This window comes from Oryzias latipes, chromosome 14 (assembly GCF_002234675.1).
Source record: "Oryzias latipes chromosome 14, ASM223467v1".
Classification (NCBI taxonomy): domain Eukaryota; kingdom Metazoa; phylum Chordata; class Actinopteri; order Beloniformes; family Adrianichthyidae; genus Oryzias; species Oryzias latipes.
The window spans coordinates 10,552,621-10,573,797 of NC_019872.2; the positions used below are offsets into that span (position 1 = coordinate 10,552,621).

A 21,177-nucleotide genomic window follows, 5' to 3' on the forward strand; every position below is an offset into this window, starting at 1 on the left:
AAAGTTCCCTTGTATGTCTCCAGGGAAGAAGTTATTTATGGCTTAGCAAACTCATGAGAGTGCAAAGATCCCTTCAGGTTGTGCACAGTGCAGAGCTGTGTTGCCCTTGCTCTGACTGCTGGTGCAGAGTGCCTGGCTCACTGGCTATGATGATGGTTGGAGGAGGTAAACCAACAGCTCCGTCACCAGTTCAGGCAGGTTTTTATCTGCCTCAAAACATAGATGAGTACTACTTATAGGGTAAATGTCTGATAAAAATAGATGAAGAGGAGGCAATACTTCTTGTGTGACCTCATTGTTTTGTAATCAGTCTGGTAAAAATAGAGAAGCAAAGTTTTGCGGCAGAAACACCTTGTAAGGACAGAAACGGAGAAGCGATGACTTGAGATTGTCTGATAGACAAAAGATCTTTGTACTTAACACTGATTGAGTCAATCATATATACAAATATCCACCAGGGATATAAATTCAAATGTTAGGCAATTTCACAGAACCATGACATGCAAAAAGACGGTGCTGTGAAGCACAACAGCTAATTTACAACATAATGAGTAAAAAATAGCAACAAAAAAACATTTTAGGAACGAATTGGTAACATTTCTAACTTGAACCCAAGTAATCAAGTGTCTATCTATAAACACTCAATCCCTTTCTGGGTCACAAAGTTGCTGGAGCCTATCCCAGCTACTGCTGGCTGACAGCAGGGTAAACCATGGATAGGTTGCCATCTGATGCAAGGTCACTCAACCACAAACTCACATTCTCACCTAAGGGACGATTTACAGTCACCAAATAACCCATGAACAATGTTTTTGCACTGTCCAAACAGTAAGTACTTGCAGGCTCCAAGAAGCCAAAATCCTATAGAAGTCCACGGAGAAATAAACATATCCTACTCATTAATTCTATAATACATTTTTTAACATGTTCTTGCTAATGCTAATTTCTTTTCTTTGTAGTTGAAGTTATACAAGTTAAAAAATTGCCAACTAGTTGCGTCAATGAAAGGATGTGGTCAAACATTCAAATCATTTGATTGACAGATTCAAGACTGGTAATGATGATTCAGACCGACTTGGACTAAGCCCTGTTTATTGACAATTGGTTCCAACAAGGCAATGTCCCTATTACGAAAAATTGACGTAATTTGGTTGGAGCTTGAAGTAAGCTATTTTGTATAAGTGACGTCACACCCCACCAGTCCATTTCTCATCAATAGTTAATGGCTCAACACTGACTTTAACCATTAGTTTGAAAAATGAACAAAAATCAGACACCCACAACACAACTCTGGAAAACGATTCTGCACATGCGTTTTGACATTCATGACCTACACACTCTGTCACATCCTACAAACATCAGAGGAAAGGGAAGAAAAAAAAGCCATTTTCTAATAAAGCTGAATCACAAAGATCAAACAAACACTTTGCTGAAATTCATAAGCCGCCAGGGCTTTTGCAAAACCATCGTAACTGAAATTCAAAGGGGCAGTTATGTAAGGCCCACAGCCTATGCATAATAATTTTGAGGTTAGATAAACACATAAAGGATTGTCATCAACACAAAACACAGATTTCTATCCTGTTTTTTTTTTTTTGGTGTTTTCCCATCAACCCCCCTCTCCCAGTGCGGAGAATTATTTCAGTGAAAGAGGAGCACATGCCACAGGGTTGAGGAGCTCATCCTGAAATAATTTGTGTCTTTAAATAACCAAGCAAATAGAGGCTCTAAGCTAAATGTATATTAATGGAAAAAGGCAGTGCCATCCACCCCAAAAACTACAAAAAGCAGGTGAAAGTGCGTCAAAAATGGCCTAACCTGGGAAAAAATGTAAAGTTAAGGCATAACAGTGGTCATCTGAATGCTTTTGGAGCGGCAAGGTCAAAAACAGCCTTTATGTAAGAGTCAAATATATGGAAAACCTTGCACTGAAGAGAGAAGCCCTCAGCCACGGGCCTTTTTTTCCCATGACACACACATCAGCCTCAAATGCAGTGAGAAATGCCAAGAAATTTCTCCTTGAAAGTGCTCTCCAATGCTGCCCAATTTGAGTGTAAAATTCTTGAATGGTAAACATAAATTGCAGACAGTGTGGAGAAAACTGATTTATTCGAGGGAGTTGGATTTTCCCCTTTTTGTTTGCCATGCCGGCGTGTGGGAGTATTAACAATTTACATGCTGTTTACCCTTCAATGTAAACCTGTAGATGCAATTCTAACTGAAATTTAATGACATAGCTAATGAAAGTGTGGCATATTTTATCTGTAACCTGTTCCAAATTGAAAATGCATTGAGAAAATTCAGTTTTTCATCATATTGGCCCTGCAACAGATTGGCGATTTGTCCAGGGTCTGCCCAACAATAGCAGGGACAGGCTGGGGCGACCCTGTGACCCATGAAGGGATTTGAAAATGGATGGATCACAATGCTGCTATATACAAAACCATTTCTTTTAAAAGCCTCTGTCATATCTTCTCTCAAGCAAAAATGGATTCTGAACTTTTTCTGGTCACACACTGCAGACCCTGACTGACGTGCACCTAAATTTATCTGCCGGTTCGGTCTTAGCCAAGCTTGGCAAGAAAGTGTCGCAGGAGCTGCCTGTGTCAACACATTAGCTCACAGCTCTCTCAAGCACACGTGTGCACACGTGTGCAGACCTTTTGCTGCACATCAACATCCCAGCATGGTGCCAGTTGGGAGTCAAAACAAACACACGTCGCCAGCAATCACTGATATCTGACACAATTCAACCTAGCAATAAACGGTTTAACTTTTAATTAGCTGTCCTATAGTTTTATTTACCGATGTTCCGCTTGGAGAGCGCGGTGAGTAAAGTTACTGTGAGTTCCCTGAGAGGCCTCCCTAAAAATATTCTACGTAACATGTCTGCATGTCTCTCAGTCACTAAGCTCTAAGCTGGTGACACTTTTGACAGTATAAAATAAATAAAGGCTAAAACGTCCGCATACAAAGCACAAACATGCAGTCACACATTCAGTATGAATCTATGAAAACCACCACAAATAACATGTTTTTTTTTCTAAGCAATCACGAAAACCAACCACAAAAACACACAAAATGGAACAAACAGTTTACAATGAGGTCGAACATTTCAGTCTGATGCTTGGTGGACACAGAAATCACATTTCTCAAACATCAGTAGCCATCTGTAGGAAAAATCGGAGTAAAATGCAGCATGGTGGTTTCTGAATCTTAAACTGGGTTGGGAAATCCAGGTCAAAAAGAACTTTGGTATTTGATTAAAGTAATTGCTGCTGCATTAACATCAATTCGTCTTTTACATGGAGACATATTAACCTGAACAAACACTGAATTTCTCTTTGTGGCTCTCAAATCGAGGATTTTGGCCAACAGCCTGCTTACACCTCAGTCAAAGAGAATTCCATCTCCAGACCTCCCAAAGTTAAGAATTGATAAATTGGAGCCAAAATGTCTGAGTTCTCACATTAAGTAAGCAAACATCAAACCCAGAGTGTGTATGACAGACCACAGAGCTGGAGGAATGCACTGACAGTTGCCCATGGCAACCCAAACACCTTTGGAGCTGATCAAGTCTGCAGGGAGTGAAAAGACAGCAGCGAAAACTCACCGACAGGATACAGCTGTCATGATTAGCAAGGCTATTATGGCTGATGTCTTGTCATTTGCAATATTAGCTGCCCTTTTAAGATCTGAACAGTAGATTTTTGATCCAGCCCTTTTAAACAAAACACATTTAATGTGTCTGTGTAACACTTGTAAAAATCTGGAAATATCTTTTGTAAAGGAGTGGATCTCTAAAAAAAATAAATAGGGAATTTGAGGTGAGCCTACACTGTCCAATAGAGGTAAACATAGCTGCAGAACGATCTGAACATGGTCATTACTGAATTGTATACAATTGGCAGATGATGCTCATGTTTCTGCATGAAGTTTACATCTCAGTCCCCCTGACTCACCCCTCCCAATCATGTATTGGGGCGTTCCTTCTTTACCAGCAGGACATTACAGTCTCCACTTCCACCTCACTGACTGCCGGTTCGTCTGGGTCACTATAAGTTTTTATCTAGCATTTTTTACTCGTGCTAGATTATATTTCTGCACATGCAAATCAAATTAGCACTCTTAAATAATTACCTGTGTTTTACTTAAATGTCTGAGTATGTTTTATTGGGTTCTACCTTCTTTAAGTAGCTTGTGTTACGTCTCTGGTTTGATCGTGTTTTAACACTGTGAAGCACTTTGTGAGTCGCTCTGTGACAATAAAGATTGACCTACTTACTTACTTTTTTAGATAAATTGAATCAATGAAAGTAAAATTGTATTTACAGTATTGGGGATAAGTAAGACTGCTTCTTGCATCAGTTGGAAAGTAATACTTAAGTTGGGGAAAATCACTTGCAAGTGATGGATTTCAGGATGGATTTCAGGTTAAAAAAATCAAATTTGGGGTTGGTGGAATATTATGATACAGTTTGATGTTACCTGTTTGAGTTCAATGAACTAAAATATATTTATCCAGAAGAAAAAAAACTGCTAAAGATGAAAGATTGTTATCTGATGGCAAGAAATCAATTTTTTATAGATGAAATATTTTTATGTAAAACATTACTGAAATAAACAAATACAATCAAAATTCCATAAGCATATAGCTACAGTATGTGTATAATTCCAGCTCATAAGACCACACCTCATCAGTCTGCCCAGCAGCTGAGCTTCACTGGCTATTTTTTTCACATACAGAAGAAGAAATCCATTAATATTTTGCAACAAAGAAGAATCCCATCACATGCCAAAAGAAAAAAAACTGTCCTGCAGCTCTGTTTTGCCTACAGACAACATAGGGTGTGTGTGTGTGCATTCATCGGTGGTAGACAGAAGAAAAGCAAAGAGTGATGAGGGGGGAAGGACACCATGAGAGGAGAAAAGGTAAGCACCCTTGATCAAGGAGAAGGGGGTAATGGAGTGTTAGTAAGAGCTGGTGCAGAGTGGGGTTGACATATAAAGGATGAGAGCAAGTGTCAGAGGGAAGGATTTACTTACAGCGAGTCCCTGACAGATGAGAAAAGAAGCAGTTTCAGTGTGCTCTCTTCCAAAGGGAGAGGTATCCTTCCACCAAACGGGACATTGCCAAAAGCAGAAAGGAGCACCATACACAGAGTCCACACAGATAGACAGGATCACAGTGTGTGTGTGTTTGGGGGTATGATAGACTGAGGGGGGGTTTCAGATTTAACGCATGTACGTGTGCAAGCAGGAGGGAAAGCAACTGATAAGGGGAGAGAGGCAAGAGATGCAGAGAGGGCGTACAAGCTGAATGGCTGGTGTGAAAATGGGAGGGGCCGAATTGTCCAATGATGTGAGGGGTGAGCCGAATGCAGGAGAGATGGCAACAAAGACAGAATTTTTCCAGTGGGTTTCTCCTTGTCTTCTTCTCTTTTATCTCCTGTTGATTTTGATTCCCAATTTTATTCCATGCGCAGAGTAATGAAAGATTTTAACTTTTGAGCAAAAAGGAGACACAAATTATTATGAGATTATCACCCACTCTCATAAAAATGAGATCCACTGTTTTTTATCCCACACACAGAGTCTAGGTGCAGGGAGGAGCATGTTGGATAAATCATCTTCTCCTGGCAGCTCTCATGAGAAAGAGAACTGAATTCATCTGAAAAACAATGGCATACAAACACTGATGTGTAACAGAAAGAGAAAAATAATGTAAAAGATGAGAGAAGTTGTAGTAAATGAAAGAAAAATATGAATTTTCTGTTGTTTTTTTATTTTGCTTCGTAAAAGCATTGTTATATATTCAACTGATTTTTGTGTGGGGTAGATAAAAAATATGGTACAGTTGTCTTTGGACATGAACCATGTCCTTCTGTTAGAGGTGTGTGTGGTGTGGCTGTGTGCATGCGCGTGGGGGCGGGGCACAGACCGTCATCTCATGATTTTGCTGCGGGAGCACCATGTTGCCATGGAGACTGCATCCAGTGGCAGGAGCCGCAGATGGCCGCTCTCTGTCTTTTTCCCCCTCTGTCTCCGAAAAGGTCCAGTAAGCGTCACAGTCGGATCTGTAACTTTTTCCCCCCCTTCACCTCTTTTATGATAAAACAAAATGGTCAAACTATTAGGATGATAGTGAATATTTAGGATAAAAAGTAAAAAAAAATCATTCTGAGTAAAACTGCAAAAGAAAAAAAAAGTTTAACCCTAAAACATATGATCGATCAGATGTAATTATTCAATGAATCAGGAAAAAATGAAAGTTCTATTTACTACATTCTGCTACGTGCTGGTTTTAGTAACAACTGAATCATGTGTAGAAATGTTTATAATGCTAAGCAAAGGTAAACACTGCTTTGTTGAGTACAAATACGTATGGTGGAGACCTTAACTTCTGTCTATATATATACACTGTATTTTTTTTGCTACTTTGTTTTTTGTTTGATCACTTCGGTTTTCTCTCTAAAGTAAATAAAAAAATCATTCCATATGAACTTGCAAGGCCTCTTCTGTCTGACGACCACAAATCCATCATCAGGGGGCAAATCAGACCAAACATACTTTAGTCCCACAAAAGTTTCAATTATCAGACCTTAACCCCTTGATGACTGAATTTACTTCCAGCTACCTAGGGAAAATCACTTTTGTCTTTGCTTTCAAGTAGATGTTAAATTAAGTTATATTTGGAGCAGAAGTTGTTTGATGTATATTTGCATAAAAAACGACACATATCCGTTTGTCGCAAGAAATGTGCGGATTTTATACAGTCTGATTTAAATGTGAAATGAGTTGTCATTCAGGTAGAAATTCAAGATGTGTATTACAGTAACAGATTACATACCTCAGTTTAGTATACTTAAAGGATTAGTTATCACTAAATATTATTTTGCTGTTGAAAATCAAAGTCTGGGTACAGTTTCCAAATATACAGTAAATCTTGACTAAATACATTTAAACCAAACTTTACCATATAAAAGTAGTCCATCCATCCATCCATCCATCCATCTTCCTCCGCTTATCCGGGACCGGGTCGGGGGGCAGCAGTCTAAGCAAAGATGCCCAGACTTCCCTCGCCCCAGCCACTTCCTCCAGCTCCTCTGGGGGGACCCCGAGGCGTTCCCAGGCCAGCCGAGACACATAGTCTCTCCAGCGTGTCCTGGGTCTTCCCCGGGGTCTCCGCCCAGTGGGTGACCGGGCTTCTCACCCAATCTCTAAGGGAGCGCCCAGCCACCCTACGGAGGAAGCTCATTTCAGCCGCTTGTATTCGGGACCTCGTTCTTTCGGTGATGACCCAGAGCTCATGATCATAGGTGAGTTTTGGAACGAAGATCGACCGGTAAATTGAGAGCTTTGCTTTTTGGCTCAGCTCTCTCTTCACCACAACAGACCAGTACATCGACAGATGCTGCACCGATCTGCCTGTCAATCTCACGCTCCGATCTTCCCTCACTTGTAAACAAGTCCACAAGGTATTTAAACTCCTCCACCTGGGGTAAGGACACTCCACCCAACCAGAGATGGCAAACTACCTGATAAAAGTAGCATTCAGCTTTTTAGGTTCATATTAGGTTTGAAGGGATTTTTTTGCCAAGGGTGTTGCCAGCTCTTGTCTGTTGAATGCTCACACGATACTCTGCCTTCTTCTTTTCAGTTGTTGAAGAGTTATAGTAGTGAAGCTAAAATAGTGAAGTAAACCAACACATGAATGTGGTGTGAAACATTTACTTTGGACCACAGAAGCATCTTTCTATCTCTATTGTGTACTTACCCATCCATTTTACAATGCAACAGCTTGATTACTTCAGAATAGCTGTGAGGTTGTTTTTACTGATCCTCTTGCATCACTGGAAGAAAACAGAAGTTATCAGTTACAAAAATGTGCTGAACTCAGAGGCCACAATAGTATTAACCCTTGTGCTATCTTAGATGACCCCACCCTTACATTGACGTGTTCTCCCCACCATGACAAAGGTGGATAAAGGTGGAAAGATTTCATGTAATCCATGGACACCAGTGAAGATCACAAATCATTGAAGAAAAAAGGTTCAGAGCACTGTCTAGTGGGTTTAGATGACCCAACTCCCAATGTTAAAGTGCCTAGGATAGCACAAGGGTTAAAGGGTGCAAGATCCTTCACTATTATTTCCTGCTTTACCCGCTTGTAATAAGTAATGTCTATCTCCATTTCTGTCTACCAGACTTATCCAATGTAGGTCTGGACACCCTTTAAACTCTACTGGATAACTCATTTGTAACTTCATTGCATTTGACAATAGAATTTTCTCCACATTATTGGAGATACATAAAAATAGACTTCATAGAAATTTAATTGAGGTTCTTCGCACACATAATATCATAAATTGCAACAAAGAAATGACTCAAAATAAACCAATAAAAGAGAAAATAAACATAAGTTGAAATTCTAGGAACTAAAAAAATAAAAGTAAGTATTACCCTATTCTTTTACACAGTCTAATAAAACTAATCTTCACATATTTTATCACGATTATTTTTCATAATTTTCGCTTAAAAATGTGGACCATAACAGTAAAAAAAAAATCTTCTGAGTGGAGGATCTACTCCGTGTGAATACCACCACCTAGTGGCAGGCCGTGAGAATTGCCTGAAATCCAATTCTTAGTCTCTTGTTAATTACATTTAACTTAAAACATTTAAAACCAAAATGTAATAAAATGAACAAAGATCAAACCAAAACACCTCAACGTAATTTCGTATGCAGCAGCTGTATGTAAGTATATTAAGGTATTTTCAGACCAGGATTTTTCTTTATCTTATCTCTCTCGCCGGAGTCAGACACTTCCTCTGACTGTTTCTCAACGTCACTCTCAAGGTTTTTCTGTATCTGTTACTGTGAGGACGTGGCTGCATTTCCATTCCAAGCACCCTCTCTGCCTTCACACCAGTCTGACCATGGATTTGACACGCTGGCACTTGAATTCCACGCTAGGAAACGGGGATGTGGACCCTTTCTACCCGGGCGGAACTTTTGGATACACCAATGATCCATGGGACAAACGGATGCTGGTGTTCCAACTGTCTGTGAGAGATGTGTACCTATTCGGATGCTTGCTAATCGGAGTTCTAGCAGTCGGAGAATTTCTGATTTATCTGGCTGTTTGGAAGCAGCTAACAGCGACAGACGCTTTGCTGGAGCTTTGTAGAAAGACACTCCGGGAGTTCAAGACTCTGTCCGAGAGACAGTCGCAGCTCGAGCAAGAGCTCGATGTCTTACATGCACAACTGGACGTAGTTCTTGCGATCCTTGAACATTTGAGAAATATAGATGAGAAGTTGAAGAAACTTTCTGCAAAGATCTGATGAAATCAAATCGCCAAAGAGTTGGGGATCAAGAAGATCGATGCCGCCACACAAGGACAAGACGAAAAATGTCTGCCAGCCGACAGTTATCTTATCAGACTCTCTCGTGCTGAGGCCTCGTTGCCCTTGGCTTTCTCAGAAAAACACTCCACTCTTGATGGCTTATGTTCTCTCAAATTTTTCTTAAATCAATACAAAGTGAATCGTATTTGCTTTGCGATGTTAATTAAACAGATACTAAATCAACTTTTGCCTCTCTCATGACGTCGACCTCGTGGCGCAACGGTAGCGCGTCTGACTCCAGATCAGAAGGTTGCGTGTTCAAATCACGTCGGGGTCAATGTTTTTTTTTAATATTGTTTTTCTTGAGTAACCTTTGATTTGCTTTCAACTCTTTATAGAGTGAAGTATTTACTTATATAATCTTGTTTAGTTTTACACCTTCCGAATCAATAAGAAAGCACAACAGATAATCCTACCCTTCAGTTACAAAACAAGCAGGCAGTTACTACTAATACCATCTTTTTTTAAATTAATACCTTTATTTTTATTGAAAAATCTCCCCCATTAATACTGAAGAAACATTTCACAGAAATTATCTATTTTGTGCTTTTTCTTTTCAATTTTCAATAAAATGACTGCACTTATAAACAATCTTCAACAATTTCTTGTAATGCAACTGTTAAAGTGAATTAGCAGCCAACTGTTTCTGTCATCTTACAAAAAATAAAAAAACATTTATTGTTTAAATCAAGTAAACTGATATTTCTTCAGGGAAAAATATAGCTATTAATCTGTAGACATTTTCTAAAATAACATACCTTTAAAAAACATCCAAGCTTAAAGAGTTCCTTTCAGTCCAGTACATGCAGTGTTTTTTCCTTTCCTTTGGCCTCCTCTCTTTGCAAATTACCCCCTCAGCTTAAATGCCTCAGCACAATGCCACTTGCAGGACTTCCTCCCTCTTCTAACTTGGTCCAAGTTTCTCCCTCCCCGCCGTCTTTCTCTTCTCAATTCATGGCCAGCTCTCGTCTTTCACTCAGAGACATTTAAGTCTGTACACACAGTTGGGTAAGACACAGGTCACCTCCTGTCCTGAAGAGTCGACTCATATCAGATGGTCTTCTGCTGCAGTCATAATTTCCCCCCACAATGGCTTGATTGTCCTCTGGAGGTCTCATTTTAAACAGATCACTAGCAGCTGACGTAGTTCCTTGCGGTTATCTTTCTATGAATACAAGGCAGCTTTCAGAATTTAACCATTACTTACCAACAATGAAAATAAGAAAGGTCTCCAGGTGAGGTTTCTTCTCCATAATGTCCAGTTAAAACAATATCTGGACACTTTTCTTTTGTTGAAATGCCCAGCAACTCAGATGACCCAACTGGGCATTTGCTAGTGGGAGGAAAAATGCAAAATAAGTGCCAAGAAAGAGCCTTTCAAGAGAGTTATATTCCACAGTGGAAATGTTTGTAAAAAATCCATGTTGCCCGAGTGACACAACTGAATGTCCTGTTTTTATGCTTAATCTTTTCCACAGTGACAAGAGTGGCAGCTGCCAGTTTAAATATGGCAAACATTTCAATTGTGCCACTTAAACGGTCGGCAAAAAAAACATCTGTACCACTTGTCCAACAGTTTAGCCGCATTGTCAGAGCAAAGAAATAATGAATAAGGTGAGATGTAAGCAGTGCAACATGAGACTTTGTAAAATGAGAAGACGTTGGTTCCAGACTTCCAAGAAATACATCAAGAGGGAGACATTTCACTAACAATGCAAGAGTCAAAGAGTGGACTCAATCTTACAAATTAATTTGATTTAAAATGTAAAATTTTACTGTTTATTGTGTACAAAAACACACAAAACAAAGACAGATATTGAAATTTTTGGTTGTGGTTTGACCACATAAAAATCCAACCCTTCACAGGATCAAAGCAAGTCCATAATTGCCTTGTTTCGACAAAAAGGTTGACATGTAATAAATTAAAAGAATAAAGACAAACAATCTAAAACAGAAAAAAAATATACGACAAAGCTTTGTTTCAGTCCAAGTTCAATTTTAATCGAATCACATCTTTGGCTCCTCTGGCTCACCGGGCTTATTTCTGCCTCCAATACGCTTAAAGAAGGAGATAAATCCAGATGAACCCTCAATACCACCTCCATCTTCTCTCTTATTTGCATCTCTTGAGCAAGAAGAGTAAGGTATCTGAGTCATACTCCTCTGGAACAGGTGTCCCAGTCGGGATCTGGAGGCAGAAGACTGCTGCGCTTCATCAGTTGAAGCAGATCTTGAAAGTGGGCCATGCAATAAAACTCTTTGATGGGGAAAGCCATTGGAAGGAGATGATGGGACGTCCCGGTTAGGAGGGCGGGGCTGGAAGCTGCTATCAGTTTCCCAGAGTCCATCGGCGAGATCCTTCCTGCTGGGCGTCGATGGCGTCAGGTTCCGTATGTGTTGCGTTCTTTGAGAGCTGGGAACAGGGCTCAGGATGGTCCACGGTGAACCCATATCCCCATCGTTGACAAAGAAGTAGTCTCTGGTTTTAGGTTGAGGGGTAACCGGCGTAGAAGGTTTGTCTTGTCCTTTCTCTGAATGACAGCAACTTCCTGAAATAAGGTGACCATCGAGACTGCTTCTTCTCTTTTGCAAGTGAAGAACCGTCCGACTGTTCTCGTGCACATCCTCAGAGTCTTTGTTTTTTTGTTTCGCCGTTTGCTCGTCCGTTTTTGGTAACTTGGCGTGTTTTTTCTCCGGGCTCGCCTTGCTGTGGCGGGGCGTTGACACAGCCCTTTCTGCAGGGGGAGAGCCGCCTTTAGCAGGCAGCACGCCGGCTGGAAGCGGTCCGTTCCTCCTGCATCTGGAGAAACTGCTGGGCACCGTGGAGAGAAGGTTGCGTAGCGACGACTCCAAGCACACAGAGTCACCAATTGTTTCTGCGCCTGTGCAAGATCCTGTGGAGCGCCGTTTTGCTGCAAATCTGGTGCTTTCCTTTCGCTTGTGTCTTTGCTCCTTCGCCTCTCGCTCTCGGTTCTCCTATAGAGACACGTAACAAAAAGGGAACTCCAATAACTGATTTTGGAACAGAACAGCTAGAGAAAAGGATACTGTCTGTATTTTCCAAGTGTTACATTTCTGTAGACACTTTCTCTTTACCTGCACAGCTGTCTCAAACCTCCTGCAGAATGAGTTAAAGATGGAACAGCAATCCTCCAGCTTAAAGGCCGCTGGATCTTCACAAAAATACTCAGCAACGGCATCACTCAGTGCATTCAGCTCCTGCAGAGACCTCTCCAAGTCTGCAAGCTTGGGTTCAGCCCTCTGAGAAGAAAAAAAAGAATTCAGAAAAACAAAATCAACACCTCCATTTGTGGCCTTGCAGATTTATGGAGTGAAAAAATGGAAAATTTACCAAAAGAAAGGTCCCCATCTGCTTTAAGAGGCTTGGCTCTTTGCTGCTGAACCGTTTTACTTCTTCAATCTTACTGACCTCCGCGTCAAAATCTGCAATTACCTCGTCTTTACAAATCCTGCAGCAACATTTGCACATTAAAAAACAAAACAGATTTAGTGTCAGAGTGAAAGACAATAAACACAAATAAAAATGACTATGAAAAGCCAGGTAATTGAAGGACCACCTTAATGCCCTCCCAATGTGAGGAAGCTGGGTGGGAAAAGTCAGCAACTCCGTGTCAATGTCCTCTGCTTGCTGAGGGGTTGAAGAACGAGGATGGTAAAACGTTATTAGATTAGATTTAATCTTCAATTAAATTTGCTGGAAAAACTTCTGAAGAAACATTGCAAACTTTCAAAGCTTAGAACAGGGGTCTGCAACCTGAGGCTTAGGAGCCACATGTGGCTCTTTGACCCCTCCTTTGTGGCTCTCTGGTTGAAAAAAAAATGCTTTTACGGTAATTTGAAAAAGAACTGTATTTTTCAGACTAAATGGCAAAACAAAACAATCAGATTAGTCAAACTTTATTCAATTCATTCAAAAACAGCTGCAGCACAGTACATTTCACTAAGGCAGGCAGGCACCTCACTACAGTACCCATAATGCTCCAACAATCTATCAAGCGGTCTGGCTTTGTAGTTCACCAAAGTCAAACATTTGGACAGATTCTGTATCACAGAAAATAAATTTCAGGCCAGTAAACACAACCAGAATATGATCAACTGACTATTATTGAACAAAATTCAAGGATTTTAAGTTACTTTAGTTTATTTCATTTTTCCTCAATGTGTCACAAACAACAAATCACCTAACAATACAAGTGCATGGAACGGTCCAAAATAACTCTAAAGGTCACTTACGCTCTGATTTAGTTTTTGGCGTAGATTCACCAACAACAATAAAATAAATCAAGGATTTTTTTTTTAAATCTCTACTGACATCACACTCCCTACTACTACATTTATATGTTACAGGGTGTCTTGTTTCTGTCAAAAGTTATAAACAATTTCATATACAAAAAAAACCCTGTTATCTTTATGTTTTATTTATGCAAAAGCAAAAAAGGTTATTTATCATAATACAATTAATGCAAACCAGAATCCTATTTTTGAAAAAGTGAAGTACGACTTTGTGGCTCCTTCTTGGATGTGATCAGAGAAAAATTGACCCAAAAGGTTTTTTTAAGGTCTTAAAAAGGTTGCAAACCCCTGGCTTAAAAAAACTGTTACCTTAGCAACATAATGCATTAGATTCATCCCTGGTTTGTTGGCCTTGGTGTCTGCCAGCTTCAGGAGGGAAGACATCCTAAAGCCAATGGCATTGGCACTATAACTACCCTGAAGAATAAAACATTTGAATCGACACTTATCCATTTGAAGGCAGAATAAATAGACGAGGAAAAGATTGTTTTAGATAAGAGACTAGAAAGATGGGGGCAAAAGATACTAACAGCATTCATGTAATTCCCGGCTTTTAACACCAGTCGAATGACTGAGTGGAGGTCATCGCAGTCCAATAACTCTAAAGAAAGCGACAACAATGAAAAAAATAGAAGAAAATAGATCCTCATGTAAAGTTCAGCAACAGTTAATAAATGTTACCCTGAGCAGCTTTGGTCATGACAGAAACAGAATCTTTCACTTCCTCCATGAAAGGAAAGAATTCCTCCCTCACCATCATGGTTTTTAGACGCTGCTCATAACTGAAGAACACACATTTGAACAATGGGATTAAAAATAACAGGCCAAGAAAAAAGAAAAACACTATAAAAGTAGGATTTTTTTTTAATTGGAACAAAAAATATTTAAGATGTTCAATTCTTTTTTTCAGTAAAGTGTCATTTTACAACTGAAGTTGTTTTAAAATCCTACAAAATAATAATTAAAAAAAAACACGACAGAGATTTATTCAAAATTATTTTTATAATTCAACTTATTCCAGATAATTCTAATCAGGCCCAAAAAATAAGTTATTGCAGTAGTCAGGAACCAGGAAGTAGATGAGCAAAAAGTCACTAAACATCTGCTTTAAGACAAAATAATGGTGGTAGTTTTACTGTATAATGTAATATAGCAGTATCTTATGCCAGAAACATCATAGCATCTTATTCCATTCCATGAAGCATGATATAAATATTAGATAAGCCGGACTGACCTTGGTACTTTAACGAGTTGAACCATGAACTGGTCAGCCTCAGGTAGCAGGGAGAGCTTCCCACTGAATGACAGCAGCTGCTTCACCTACATTTGGACACAAGGACACAGGATTCCCAAACAGTGATGAATGACCAAGCAGGACTTCTTAAAACTCCACAAACTCAACTTTATATAGCCAATCTCTGGGGGACATTGAATTGACTTCCATTGGTTTTCTAGAAACTAATTCTATCCATGAGATTAACTTTTCAAATCGCTTTTCTTTTGCAGGAATAGTCAGATATTCCCATCACTGCAATAAAAATAAAAAAGGTTAATGGTCATATGAGGAGCCCACATTTCTCTTCCCCTTCAACAGAATATACAGTAGAAACCAGAAGTTTACAAACACCACATAAAAACACACATAGGCTTTTTTTAATCACCGTCAGACATGAAATAAAAGTTAATTTTCTAGTTTTAGGCCAAACAGTTCATTTTAGTTTTGTCAGACCACAGGACATAACTCCAAAAATGAAAGTCTTTATCCTGGTGTTCATTAACAAACTTTAATCTGGCCTAGCTATGTTTCTTTTGGAATAATGGCTTCTTCCTGACAGAGTAGCCTTTCAGCCTATGTCTGTACAGAACTCGTTTCCCTGTTGATGATGACACATTCTTAGCATCTTCAAAACATATTCTGCCTTTGTCCATGAGTTGTTCTGGACATATTGGACCAAAGTACGTTCATCTCTGGGACAGAGAACCTGTCTTCTTTCTGAGCGATAAGATGGGTGGACGTTCCCATGATGTTTATACTTGCGTACAGTTGTCTGATCAGATGAACGTGGCGCCTTCAGGCATCTGGAAATTACACCCCATGAGGAACCAGACTTCTCCAAATCCACAATTGTCTTCCTAACATCTTGATTGACTTCTGTTATATGTATCCACAGGTGTGTTTCTAATTAACTCAAATGCTGTCAACAAATGTATCAGAAGCTTCCAAAGAGATGACATCATCATCTGGGGTTTCCCAAACTGTTTAAAGGCATAGAGATATTAGCGTATGTAAACTTTGGACTTTAATAAAAGTAATAAAAACTTGTCTAAAAAATCCCTACTCTCATTATTCTGACATTTACCAAATAGAAATAATTTGGCTAATTAAACAGGAAAAGTTTACTTTTATTTCATGTCTGACAGTGAGAAAAAAACATGTATGTGTTCTTATGTGGTATATGTAAACTTCTTGTTTCAACTGTGAAATTTACAAACTTAATGACCCTCAATGACACTGAAATGTAGTTGGAGAAAGGGTGAATATAAAAGTATTTGTCAGAATACTGGAGAGACTGGGAGGGAAATACAATTAAGTCCATCAAAAACATAAAAAACTATATATATATACATACCGGTACATACTAGAATCTGTGTCATAACATTTGTGAACCTCAAGTCTTCTACAAGTCTGTGCAAACTAAAGTAAAGCTTAACTGGTTTTTGTGACCTCACAGGCTCAGTTTCATTGAGTCAAAAAGGTGCCATCCTGTTTGTTCCCACATTTGGCGTAACTTTAGGAAACATTTCTGTGGACTTAGACTACAAATGAAAAACAACATAAAAAACATCAAAACATGGCCTCCTGCTGAACTCCAAAATAATCTTGTTTTGAGACTGAAATAGATAAAAAGACAGAAATTCAAATGTGAGTTGTTAATACCTCACTTTCATCTGGCAGCAGCTTGCAGAGCTCCTTTAGCCCGTTTGCTCCAAATCTAAGCCAGTTTCCCTGATGGATGTCCGCCACTATTTCTGTCACGGGCCTGAAGAGGGAGACAAAGGTCCAGAGTTGGTAAAAAAAAAGAGTCACTAAACACACAATAACTTACATATTTTAACCGTCATCCGCGGTTGGTTTGAGGAACTTTGTAGATCCGTGCATTTATTCGAAAACCTTTACAGTGAGGTATTCAATCAATATGGCAGTAAAAGTCCATAAAACACTAAAAATGTTTGCTTTCTTTGGAAAATATAACTTAAGCAATAAAAAAATGATATTTTTAACTCAAAAGACACGGTTCAAGTATTTCACTGAGATCATTTTAGAAATATTCATGACTGTTTTTTTTTTGGAAGTAAGCCTATTATAAACCAACAAGAAAAATGTTCATCCTCTGACTAGGATATTCTTTTTTTTTTAATAAAACATTTAAGTTTCAAGTTTTTCTTTTAAATGACAAACTAAATATTCTATTATCGGAGTTTGTATACCAGCTATTGCAAAATTAACCAATAAATAGACACTTTGATAAGACTTTTCAAAATGTTCTTGTAAAAATTGATGAAAAACAGAGGTGCAGAGCAACAGTGACACACTGTTGAACCAACTCCAGATGTGAAGACACGCTTTTTATCATCCGATCTCACAGGAGTAAAAAAGTTACTTCAGCATTTCTGTAAGTGGTTTGGTGTGTTTCCATGTGCATGCCCAGAACAGATTATTGGGATAAACCATGTCAAAAAGAAAAATTAGTACGAAATTTCAACAGCCGGCACCAGGGAATATGAAAGCTTTTAAAATAACGAAGCACACAGTCACCATAATGTGAGCTAGATGAACGTCAGAGTGCTGTGTGTGCTTTTGTGCACTCAAAAACCAAAAACAATAAAACTTTTTCCAATACTTAAAAAAAAAAAAATCTTCAGGGTCATCTCTGTGTACCGGTAATTTGTTCCTAAAGCTACATTTACTTGGCTATGCAAACTAGCCAGCATAAACAATTAGGCTTCTGAGCTAAATAAAAGGGAAAAATATAAAAACTCAACAGAGGAGTCGGGGGGGGGTTAACTTTAACTTATCAAAACTGGCTGTAAGAAAACAATGAGAAACATAGTGAAGTTGTGGTTAAAAAAAAAGCTGTTGTGCCATCAACACAATCTAAAAAAGCTGAAATAAGCCAGTCTCCTTTACTACATTCAGACAAAGCTTGAGAAGCAACATGTGTTATCAAGCCTCAACCCAGACAGTGACAGTTTCCATGTCTCTGAGATAATAAAGCAGGCGTCCGTTCAGTTTCAAATTTTTTGGAGAGCTGATTTGGTATTCAAAATAAAAGGCAAGTGAACTTTAGACTACATGGGACATTGAAAAAACTGAAAAAGATAAAAAATATATATGCTAAAATATTCCAAAATTACACAAAATCCTTTTAAGTTTCATAGAATTCATAAACATTCCTAAATACTTAAAGACCCACTCCAATAAAAAAAGAGCGTTATCTGTGTTTTTAACATGTTCTTGTGGTACTTTTCTGATGACGGAAGACATAATATAGAGAAAATTAAGCCCTTTAGTGCATTTTGGAGTATTTACTTATTCAAATGGTTGTGAATCAGGAGCAGCTGAAAAAATGCTGTTTAAAAAGGCCTTTAGCTGTGATGTAGAAGCTACAATGGGCGGGCAACAAGCTTCCTGCTCCGCTCCATCCACTTGTAGATGACTAGATCCATGTACGTCTTTCTTTTCCTCATCTGAACTGGCATCTGGCTCAAAACTGTATATAAAACGTTCCAACATTGCTCGCCATTTTTGTAGCACTGGTAAAGTTAGGCTGTGAAGGACTGCAAGCTAGCGTAAGCTGTAAGAGAGCGTGTAAACAGATGGATGACGGGAAATGGAGGTGGGCTTGTTCCGTGCCAACATAGGCAAAATTCATATGAACTTCTGCTGAAAATATGTCCTAGAATATACAGGATTTAAAAAAAAAAATTGTGTGTGTGTGTGGGGGGGGGGGGGGGGACTTAAAACTGCATAATGATAACTAAGAGACCACCAAGAATGCTTTTAAAATAGACTTTAAAAGATTACTAGAACATGTTTTAAAGGCTCTATGGTGTCCATAAATATATTTTTGATTCAAAACATGATGAATTGCCGACTGACAACCTGTCTAAGGTGTACCCCTCCTTTATCCAACAGTACCTTGGATAGGCTCCAGCAACCCCATAACGCCAGATAGGATTAGGCGGATTTGGAGAAAAAAAATTAGATGAAACTATGACGACCCAAGATACAGCATGCAGGTTAAGGCGATGTAAAAAGTAACAGGAAAACAATTTTCCGTTTCTGAAATAACTTACACAAGTGGACTTTTCCAGAGGAAAACAGGAGGAAATGTTGCTTTAAAACTAAACATCCCTCTCCACCACTAGAATGCTGTTTGCATACTTTTTATTTATTTGCATGTGTTCTAGAGAGAAGGAAGCTCCTAATAAGGTAGTTATTAGTACAGTTAAAATGACCTGTGCATCCTCACATGGAGTTCAACTCTGACTCATACATAAATTCCTTTAAACTTGTGAAATCAACCAACTTGGTTTTTGTGCACTTCATTGCATTTTCCCTGCAGAGCTTTTTGTATCAATCATATGGATTTCTGCCATTTTCACTGCTTTGACTGGGTTATTATTACCTCTTGAAATGTCTTAGGAAGATTCCAACATTCATGCTTTTCTTGGAGTCCAGAATTCTGACCTAAAAGACAATAAAAAAGGATGACTGTTTAAGCCCCAACAAATGTATTTAGGTTGAGGCCAAAAGTCTGCTAAAAACAATTTTTGAGGAAGCTAAAGCAGAGTAGAAGAGCTCACAAAAGAAGTTCCTCAATTTAAACAGTTTAAAACCTGGAACCTTTAAACGGCTAGTTCCCTCATTGACTTCATTGCTTCTCCAGGTTGACATGTCAACAAAGAAGTAAACCTCTTACAGGAAATCAAGCTTTGTGAGTTAAAATACAGTTTACCTGAGGTCCTGGTGAAGGGGGGTCTATTCTATAACCCCTTCTCAAGCTCCTGAATCGTGAACTGCACAGAGATGCCTCTTTGTCAGTGTGACAGAATAACTCCTCCATCGTTTGAATATCCAGCACCAAGTCCCTCTGGGGGCGTTTGGATGTCCACACATTTAGCTTGCCCACAACAAACTGGCTGGGAATGGTGTCCCAGTTCAGCTTCTTCATGGAACGTTTCTGGACATCTCCAGGGCCAAAGGAAGTCAAAGAGAGATGTGGTGGTGGAGGGAGAGGAGGGGGAGGGGGAGGCGGAGGTAGCGGTGGAGCTGCAACCACATCATCAATCGCAGGCGCTGCAGAGGATGCTTGCGGATCTGGATCTTTCTGAGCATCCAGCGGCAATGGAGAAGCTACTTCCCGCTGTGAAGAACTGGAAGAAGGCGTTGGCTTTAAAATGAGCACTTCCTCCATCTAAATCCTGACAATATCCTGATAAATGCCCCCAGGTGCTCAGCACTGACCTGAAAAGTAAAGATGATCAATCAGTCGAAATATGTATGTATGTATGTATGTATGTATGTATGTATGTATGTATGTATGTATGTATGTATGTATGTATGTATGTATATATATATATATATATATATATATATATATATATATATATATATATATATATATATATATATATATACAATATATATATACAATATATATATATAAAGAGCAACATTACATGATCAATTTTTTATAAGGCTATCTCAGTCTCACTATCTGGACTTTAATTAGTATAATATATTTCAACAAAATGATGCATTAGATACACTTTTTTCCTCACTTTAATGTAAAAAAATAAGTTTTAAAATTTATCTCGGACGACTCCTTGTAACTATGTTCAGTACATCCCGGTAGTCATTTTTAAACCCAAGATTTTTACGTCATATTTAACGTCTTTACGGCACCCACACTTCGACAACAGCGCAGGGCAGTATCTAAACAGGTGGTCCACATTACTTACTGTGCATTCGAATCTTTCAGGACCTGGTAAACGGGCGGGCTAACGCTTCCCGAGCTCGTGTCCTCCTGGCTAACATCAGTCTCAGTGTCCCAGACCACAGGTGTGGAGGTGTGGAGCCGCCTCCACCCAATCACATTCAAGCACCAGTGTGAACCCGCCCCTTTGGAGGAGAGTAGAGGATGCTGGGGGACGAGCCACTCAAAGTGCTTCCTGTTAAAACTTTATTAGCAACATAAAAACTTACATTGGTGGGTGTTATGTCTGTCTATGGTTACATGCAATACTATGTCTAGTATTGTTTTTGCAACGTCTGGGAAAATAACTCAAAAAGCCCCGCAAAGAAAAAAGAAAGTCCCAACAAACATGAACAGTGTGTACCACCAAATGTCACACAAAGACACATTCAAAATGGCGGCAAAAATGTCT

General features: G+C 39.1%; 2 protein-coding genes and 1 non-coding gene across 5 annotated transcripts in view; 1 reads left to right on the plus strand and 2 right to left on the minus strand.

The window, feature by feature from the left end:
* LOC101169131 (tripartite motif-containing protein 3) overlaps positions 1-10,431 on the minus strand; it is a 31,197-nt gene extending 20,766 nt beyond the window's left edge. For 2 of the 3 annotated variants that reach the window (XM_020708794.2, XM_020708792.1), the window contains exon 1: positions 5,047-5,276. The gene's annotated coding sequence lies outside the window, so the exon portion shown is untranslated. Of the gene's footprint in view, positions 1-5,046; positions 5,277-7,777; positions 7,854-10,169 lie in introns of those variants that run through there. The other variant, XM_020708793.2, reaches the window with a different exon arrangement.
* On the plus strand, positions 9,617-9,688 carry trnaw-cca. The gene has a single exon. It is a non-coding gene; the product is annotated as a tRNA-Trp (tRNA).
* Positions 10,432-11,162: 731 nt separating the features above from the next.
* Positions 11,163-20,885, minus strand: LOC101171101 (FH2 domain-containing protein 1). The gene is made up of 12 exons (XM_004076300.4): positions 20,752-20,885; positions 19,746-20,254; positions 19,416-19,477; positions 16,664-16,766; positions 14,960-15,045; positions 14,407-14,507; positions 14,256-14,326; positions 14,035-14,142; positions 12,990-13,060; positions 12,764-12,881; positions 12,508-12,672; positions 11,163-12,387 (listed from the first exon to the last, which is right to left on the minus strand). Exons 2-12 carry the CDS (start codon positions 20,202-20,204, stop codon positions 11,419-11,421), a joined length of 2,313 nt encoding a protein of 770 aa, XP_004076348.1. The 5' UTR covers positions 20,205-20,254; positions 20,752-20,885; the 3' UTR covers positions 11,163-11,418.
* Between the last annotated feature and the right edge of the window lie 292 nt (positions 20,886-21,177).